Source organism: Lactuca serriola, chromosome 1 (assembly GCF_051521515.1).
Source record: "Lactuca serriola cultivar US96UC23 chromosome 1, Lser_US96UC23_V15, whole genome shotgun sequence".
Taxonomy (NCBI): Eukaryota; Viridiplantae; Streptophyta; class Magnoliopsida; order Asterales; family Asteraceae; genus Lactuca; species Lactuca serriola.
The window spans coordinates 80,143,661-80,152,593 of NC_136408.1; the positions used below are offsets into that span (position 1 = coordinate 80,143,661).

At 36.4% G+C, this 8,933-nt stretch overlaps 1 protein-coding gene across 1 annotated transcript; it reads right to left on the reverse strand.

Moving 5' to 3' along the window:
• Positions 1-6,642: 6,642 nt before the first annotated feature.
• On the reverse strand, positions 6,643-8,557 carry LOC145093330 (high-affinity nitrate transporter 2.1-like). Its single transcript, XM_079031437.1, has 3 exons — positions 7,694-8,557; positions 7,487-7,602; positions 6,643-7,396 (listed from the first exon to the last, which is right to left on the reverse strand). The coding sequence occupies exons 1-3, from the start codon at positions 8,501-8,503 to the stop codon at positions 6,730-6,732; spliced, it is 1,593 nt and encodes a 530-aa protein (XP_078887563.1). The 5' UTR covers positions 8,504-8,557; the 3' UTR covers positions 6,643-6,729.
• Positions 8,558-8,933: the final 376 nt, after the last annotated feature.

An 8,933-nucleotide genomic window follows, 5' to 3' on the forward strand; every position in this document is an offset into this window, starting at 1 on the left:
AATCAATCAAAGTCGTAACACAATTCCCACTATTATAATAAATCTCAACATATGCTTTCAAAATGATTTTTCAAGTAATTATAGAATAAAATGTACATAAAAATGAAAATAAGATAACATATAACATCGATTACATGTTATATGTTACATACTTCACTTAAATAAAAAATGAAAAGGTTTGTGGTAACCAGAACTAGTTTTACTCTATAATCAACTCACCGCCCCCATTGAATAATCAAACACTTGAATGATGGTCCGTGTTTACACACCCTTTTAAGCAAAATATGAACACATGTACACCTTGTAGGAAAAAAAGTTGTCATATACATTATTCTAACTTTTTTTCAATCAAAATGAAGTGTAAAGATGATGGATGAAGGGGAAGGCCCATGGAGTTAAGCATGAAGTTTTTCTTTGTAATTCTTTTTAAAGACTCTGATAGCTTGTAAACTTGTTCTTTCCAGTTTTGTACTAATAAGAGCACACATAGAACCATAAGCTTCAAACTATTATAATCCATGAAAAATTCAGTTAGCATTAAGGTTTCTTCTAGTAAAACTAAAGCAATAACCGGTCAAAAAACTACAACAAATGATAGTAAAAACAAAACAATAGTAGGTCAAGAAAATCTTTTTTTGGATTTGTCTTCAAAAACCGAAAGGAAAAACCCCAAAAGTGAACATGGTGACATTTTTATGAAGAAAAATGGCATACCTTATATTCGTGATGCATAAACTTGGTTAAGAGATGTGGAGAACAAATAATTAGCAGTCTTGACTTCTAATTAAGCTTCGATTCTAGAACATAAAATTTGTAGAGATGCTTGTAGGAATAATCACAGGTGTTGCATCAGCCAACCTTGCCAATTCAGGGTAACTTACCTAAAATGTAGCTGGAATTATTATCCGAAAATCAAGAAACATTATGAAATAATCCCACAAATCTATTTACAAAAATCATAAAAACACATATATATTTGAAAATTCAGGTTACCTTTATTGATGGTTATTGATTCATAAACACTCTCAAAGATCGAGAACTCGATAGCAACTCTACCAATTTGGTTAAATTTTATGTAAATCAAGAAATACAACAATTACCAACTCATGAAACAGCCTTTCCTGAGACTCAAGGACATAATTGTAATTTTTTGTGGGACCATTACTAAAATATTTCACACAATTTCTGAGAACTCAATAGCAACTCCGCACCTTTTCAACACCTTCATCCTGCCAAGCATGAAACTTTGAAAAAATAAAATTCAAATAATTTGTGACAAAAGGATCACTCATGTTAAAGGCTGACCTATAGCAGTTGAAGTGAATGGATTCTAGTATAAGAGCATGGATATATTTTAAGAATTACAATAACCACAATAAAATATTCAGAATTTCCTCTAGGGCTGCCCTTTATGCACCTTAATATATCTATCTTGGAAATCAATAAAGATATGGCCTAAAATTTGTATCTTTATTTAAACAAAAAATACGTTAGTATGATAAATTAAACAATAAAAAGTGTTTGAATTCAAATTACCTTATATCAAGGCACTCCGTTACTCCAAAAACAAAACCAACCAACTAAATACATGTCAAATGGTAAGGTTTTCAACCTTTTATAACCAAAAAAGGAAACGGTACTTGATTTTATAGTTTAAAGATAAATGGTCACAGGTAAACTTTGACATCATGGTCAGATCATAAGTCAGAGGAATAAGTTACCGGATTTTGAACTGATACTATCTTTTATTCATGATTTCTTCTAAGAAGCCACATTTACTGTCAAGTAAATGTTATACATCATAGTAGTAGTGCTTAAGACCCACTCAGGAATGTATTTTGACCTTATCTTCATGATAGATGCCCAAAGATTCCTAGACATGCCTCAAGCGCATAAAAGTCATAAAGTTGAATAGAGCCCTTAATGAAACCACATATTCCACTGATCTTGAGAAACAGACCTCCAAATCCTAACAATATTATGGTGACAAAAGAAGCAGTTGTGTAAATGTGAAGAAGGAATCATTTGAAAAGTAAGTGCTTTTCAATAATAAGAAGTTAATCTGACAAAAATATATAGTCAATCGATCAAAAATAAGAAGATATTTGTATAGAATATATGGAACTGAAAAAGAAACCATAAATACAGCCAATTAATACGAACCTCTTAGAAAGTGAATGCACATCTAATGTCCAATTATGGACCTGTAAACACAGACACATATAAATGTTAGGGATTTTCTAAGATAATAAGAGAGAAGGGCATTGCTTGTTGTGGTGGATGAAGGGTACTACATACCTGAAATCAAGCAGATGTAGAATGAAATCTGCAAAATCGAGAGAAACATGTTAGACAGCTTTTGGAGAGAGTGTGATATATAAGCTTTCGGTAGGATTTCAAAAACACAGAATTCAAATTGAAATACAATTGAATGGTGGGTGGTGGATAGTGGTCATCGTTAGGTTAGATTTGGGGAGTTTTGGCGGTAGCGATGATCAACTAAGGTTAAGGGTCATTCCAGTGGTGTTCTTTTGAATATGTAGCTTGAAACTCAAAGTTGTGGAGGCTTTAATTGTGTTGGATGTTGTGGATGAAGGGACAAAGATGCAGAAAGCATGAAGTATCAAATAAGAAGATTGAAACTGTGAGGCGGTGATTAAATGATGGCGCTGACAACGACGATATAAATAAGTAGTTAGAAAAATCAGAAACAATATCTAATTTGTAAGTTCATTTTGTACTTCTTAATCGTTTGTTTATTGCGATTTACGGGTATATGTACCTTACATGTTTTCCGGGATGTGCTTGTTTTAAGATTTTTGTCCGACGTATATTGTTGTTATCATGTGGTAATGTAATATTCGATATTTTGAGGTATTAATTTCTTTTATTCAAAATTTAATTGTAATGAATTCTACCATACGTTAGGCGTAGGATAGTCCTCTACGTGGAGTGTAAGAGGGAGATTAGACACGGTGATTAAGTGACCTACGTTGGGTGTAGGCTAGGCTACGTCGAGCGTAGGGGTGCATAACCAAAACCCTAATATGTGGGGTTGTGAGCCCTATTTTAAGGCTCTAACCCCTTGAGGACCTCTCCGTTCCATTCTCATACTCCACCCCTCAAACGGCCTCCTTGGACACTCTAATCACTATTTGTGAGTTTTGAGCCTTTGGAGTGCTTTGTGTTCATTTTTGAAGGAATAAGAGTATTCTGGAACCACTTAGGAGCTTAAATCATTGTAGATTCGGAATTTGCATCCACTTATCCATCTCCATATGGTGTAAAATTTCTACCGTGATGATGTTTCATGTTAGATCTAGTTATTCTTAAGTATTCCATGCTTTTGTCCCCATAACCTTAATTTATATGAGTATGAGTTATTCCGTACCATTTGAGTATCATTTCCAAACATTTTTAGGATTTATAAGTCATAAAAATGAGAGTTTGGTCACTCTCATTCATCTATGCATAAGTTCTTCAACAATATATAACTATAAGGACCTAAGTTTAGCTTTTGTGCTCATTATGACTATGCAAATGTATAATGTCAAAGACTTTATCCATTAAGACGTCCATATGGTTAGATCTGAAGATATCATGAGTTGATCTTTTGTTTTAGGGTCATTGTGACCATGCAAATGTATAAAGTCAAAGACTTTATCCATTAAGATGTCCATACGGTTAGATATGAAGATATCATTAGTTGATCTTTTGTTTTAGGGACATAATAATTAAGTTGGTCATCAAGTGGATACACTAGGGGTTATCTGCCTTACGTTGGGCGTAACCCTAATTTTGCCCGATTTGTTGCTTTGAGCTCTACATTAGGCATAAAGTTGCCTGCTACGCTGCACGTAGGATGGTTGGAGTTGATCTTTAACTTTTGAGCGTTGAACGTTGACTTTTACCAGATTTTACTTTAGGTCAATTTGAGGATTATGGATTGTACGTTGAGACTTATCCTCTGTTTGTTGCATAGGTGATCCGTAGAGACGGTTATTAGATCCCTGATCAATCCGATTATCTTGTAGACTTTAAAGTGTGTTTTCTCACTATACTTGTGGGTCACAAGCACCAATGTCGGCGCACTAGATTTTGTTATATTGGTAGATATGTATGATTACCTTTACTTGATAGTCATGGATTATGGTTTGCATATGTCGAGATAGTGTGGTTGGGTTAAGGCAATATTGCTTTGTGTTGTAAGCCAACAAACTCGGGAGCAATCCAGTCATAAGTCGAGGGTCGGTAAGGCAATCCAATCTGTAGTTGTGGGCTCAAGAGCAATCCAATTATAAGTTCATGGTCAGGAGGGTAATCCAGTCTTATAGTGTGGGCCCGGTGTGCATACATTGTGTGTGTGTGTCTATATATATATATATATATATATATATATATATATATATATATATATATATATATATATATATATATATATATATATATATATATGGGAAAAGTAAATATACCCTTAAGGGTATATAAACTTAGGTATCCAAACTTACCATATTACGTCGTTTTGTATCATATATGCACATTGTAATCGTCCAATGTTCTTGTAATTCAACTTCGAACTTAATTTATTTCCAAGATTTTTATAAAATTTGCATTTATCTTCCTCTTACTTAATTTTCATTTTTAACTATAATATATATGGCCTATTAGGTGTTCGACATAAAGATGTGATGTAAGAGGAAGATAATATTGAAATTTTGAAAATCTTGAAATTAAATCATGTTAAAGGTTGGATTTTAAGAACATTATAATGAATATATCAAACAAAACGACGTATTATGGTGGGTTTGGGTACCTAAGCTTATATACCCTTAAAGGTATATTCACTTTTCCTTATATATATATATATATATATATATATATATATATATATATATTGTGGTGTGGGTCTATTTCACCCCAAAGTATGTTTCAACTCATATGTAAACTCTGATAGGTTTTGAGCATTCTAACGCCCCAAAAGAAATGGGCTCGGCCTAATAAGGTTACACGAAAGAGTTTTCGGCCCAATAGGGCCCATTAGGAGGTTTTCGGCCTAAGGATTGACCCATTAGAGATTTTGGCCCAATATAAGTTCCAATAGCAATTTGCGGCCCATAATGATCTAGGAAAAGTGCCCACGGTCCAATAATGCCAAATAAAAGTCTTATGGCCCAAAACAGTGTTGCATAATTAATTTCGGCCCAACATGGGCCCAAATATGGGTTCTCGGCCCAAAAGAACCAAGTTGAGAGGTTATCGGCCCATTAGGGCCAATGAAGTTAGGACACTTAGTCTCATCACCACTGTCAAAACAAACTAACATAAACTGTGAACGTAAGTACAAAAAATATGAACATAGAAAGAATGTTCAGAATTACAAGAGAAAACATTACAACAAACTCGAAAAAATATTTTGCATATGAACTTAAATACAATATTACAAAATACGAATCCTAACAGGTATGATTCATTAAGGTAATGTTGTCACCTTTTCGGGTGTCATTTTCCCCTTGTGAATTATATTACTCTTGATCATACACGTTCTCTTATATATGCATTCTCTCCAAATATATCACAATACATCATCTTTGTATCCTAGCTTATACATTAGAGAGTATTGTTAGGAACATCATGATACATTCTCTGTTTTACCCTTAAGTGTGACACCCTACCAACCAAAGTGATATCATGCCATAAGCTTAGTGGAGACAAAATAGTGGTGTAACTCAGTCAAACAAGTAGTGAGATACATGGGGTCCACTTGAAAACTATTTAGAATCAAGTTGGTTGAAGTAGATTTGAGCTAGATCTAGCTACTTGAGTATATTATCGATATGGACTCGAGTATTGGAATACTCGAAAGTGTTTCAATGTTGAGCCAAACATGTCGATGAGTATTGTGTTAAAAATATTTTGTGAAAGGGTGGAATAAATCCAACCTTTAATAACAACATCTACCTTTTTTCCATTGAAGATCGGTTAGATAAGGAGTCGGAGGATCATACAAGCCATCAATATGATCGATGGCATCATAGGCTTCACAGTTGGTGGTGACTAATTTTTCGCCAAGAATAAGAGGCACATGAGTCTTGATATTAGCAACACAAAAAAACTTTATGTGATGGAGGTGTGGGAGTCGACATAATGACAGAAGGTAGGAGCAAGAAGCAGGAAAAAATTTGGGTTTTGAATAGGGAAGATGATAGCTAACCGCTTAAGGAGGGAAAGAAAGGAATGGCAAAATTTTTACCAAAAAACTTGTGATACAAGATATAGAATATAATTTAAAATTCTCTCTTGCCTCTATCATACATACACAATTAATATATACATAACACATGCACATTGGTCGTGTACACAACACACATTACAATGGGCTATGATACAAGTACATTAACACTAATGACATTTTGTTAAAAGTCTTGTTAAAAGTCCTGTCATTTGAAGTCACTTGATTTACTTATTTGCTGATTCTAAAACCCTTTAAAAGTCATTGAACATTGATGTTCAAACAAACAATTAACCAATTACTGATTATATGACACACTGTGGGTGGTCTTCAAACCCTTGCAGCTATACATTTTCACATATCCTCTTTATAAACAGCGGTTCATAAAATTGTCCACACTACTTCATAAAAGCATTTTCATAAAATGCTCAATGATACAAGAATATTGTTGTTTAACCAACCAATCATTGTATTAGTTTAATAACAGGAAACAAATAGTATCAAACATAATTGGGGGTGGCGTTGGGTGGTGTTGGAGCCGAAGCCACCTTCCCTCCACGCTCCGAGCGACTGTTCTCAGCAAACTTAAGACTTGCTTGGTGCATACCTTTCTGCTTCTCCTCCTCCGTCCATTCGGCAACATAATAATTCTCTTCACTACCTTTGACGATGTCTTGACTGGCCGGAAAAAACATGCTTCCCCATTGTGGGAAGTGAACAAAACTTACAGGAAGTGTACAAACGATGATCATGATACCCATGTAAGACAACCCTTTCGCAGTCGATATTGAAGCAGACGCAAAGAATATCAATTGGGTTAGTCCTGATCCAAAGTTCCCTCCGGCACCGGTCATACCAGAGATGATACCCATTGACCGCCGGGAAATGAAGGGAACGATGCCGAAGGTGGCTCCGCATGCTGCCTGTGCACCGATGGAGAAGAGCATCATAAAGGTGATGGCTAATGGTAGCGAGTTTACTAGGCCTAGGAAGACACAAAAAACACCGCCAGCTGTTTGGAGTAGCCATAAGTTCCAGAGTCGACCTCTCATTCCAAATCGTTTGGCCATGTAATCCGATGTGAACCCACCAAATGGACGAGCTAGGAGGTTTGCCATTCCGAAGCAGGCCGCAATGATTCCGGCAAGGTGAAGCTGTAGATCAAATCTGTAGATAATTCATCGGAAAACAAACGTTTACTTTAATTTGCACATATAACTAAACTTTTGTGTAGAGTAAAAAAAAAACAACTCAAACCTGTCATAGAAGTATTCTGCGATCACATTGTCAATGGTCAACTCTACACCCATGGAATAACCGTAGAGAAGTACGAAGATCCATGTTCGATAGTTTGTCACAGCATACCACAATACCTACAAAACGAGAAACAAATTAGAGACAAAGAACATACCATAAATGAATGGTTAATGGTTAATGCAATATTAATTAGATATGAAGGTTTACCTTGCCGAATTTATCTTTGGCGACATCACCTTTCTTCTGAAGAGCACCGAGATTACCATCAGGCAAATCTTGACCAAGAGTCAACACAAATATCCCCATGATTGCGTTAAGCCACCCTGGTACGAAAAACGCTATCCTCCAAGCCGTGAACGGTGTTGCCCCGGCCTTCTTGATGATCTCAAACAACACCGGCATCAGGAGTTGCGTGGCTCCACCACCCATGTTCCCCCACCCAGCCGCCGTCCCGTTCACCAGCCCGATGATCTTGCTGTTAAACATGGTGCTCATCCAATATTGGCACGACACAAACGTAGCCAAAGAAAATCCGATCATGAATCGGACAGCTATGTAGCCACTAGCATCAGCAACGAAAGACATGCAGAAGACGGTGGGTGCTGACATCATTATGAGGAAAGCACAGCCGTAGCGAGGCCCCAACAAGTCACATACCGCACCCATAACCAGCCTCGAGAAGATACTACCGGAAACTGAGGCGACGCCGGCGTTCCCAATGTCAGCTTTGGTGAGATCGAGGTTGTCCCGGATGATGGGAACGAGTGGGGCCGCCGCAAAGGTGGAGACAAAAGTAGTAAAGAAAGAGATCCACGAGAGATGGAAGGTTCTCATGTGAGGGTTTGCAAATGAGAACAACTTAAAGACTTTTGCTTTATGTTCAGAGTCCACGGGGAGATCGAATTTCGCCGTGGTATCAGTGGGCACCATCGGAGAGGCAACAGAGAAGGCCAGCACTGGTTCCCGGCCGGTGACTCCATGCATGGAGGTTCCTGGAGAACCTTCGATCTCAGGCATTGTATTCTAGGTTCTTTTACTTGAATGTGATATAAGATTTATATTTTTATGTTGCTGATGTCTTAATGGAAGTGATGATAGAGGTAGAGTTTATATAGGCTTCCGGAGACAAAGAAACATGAATGTATGACTTATTCAGAAGGGTTCATATTCTTAAATATGGTTAGTTAATGGGGTTGACAAATGAGAAGGGTTAAGATAGATAGCTAGTGGAGATTATCAAAAGGTTGTGATCAGTTATATGTTTTCTAAAGGAACCCCGTTTGCCGCATCCTGTGTAAAGGAACAGTGTTTAGGCTCACCAGATATCCCAAAAGATGCTTATTACCCCTCACGATACAAGTTACAACTTAACTGAGTGTCATCGTCATTTATCAAGCTGTATTTTTAATTAAAAAAAAACCATCAATTTGTTTTTCATCTGTTCAAA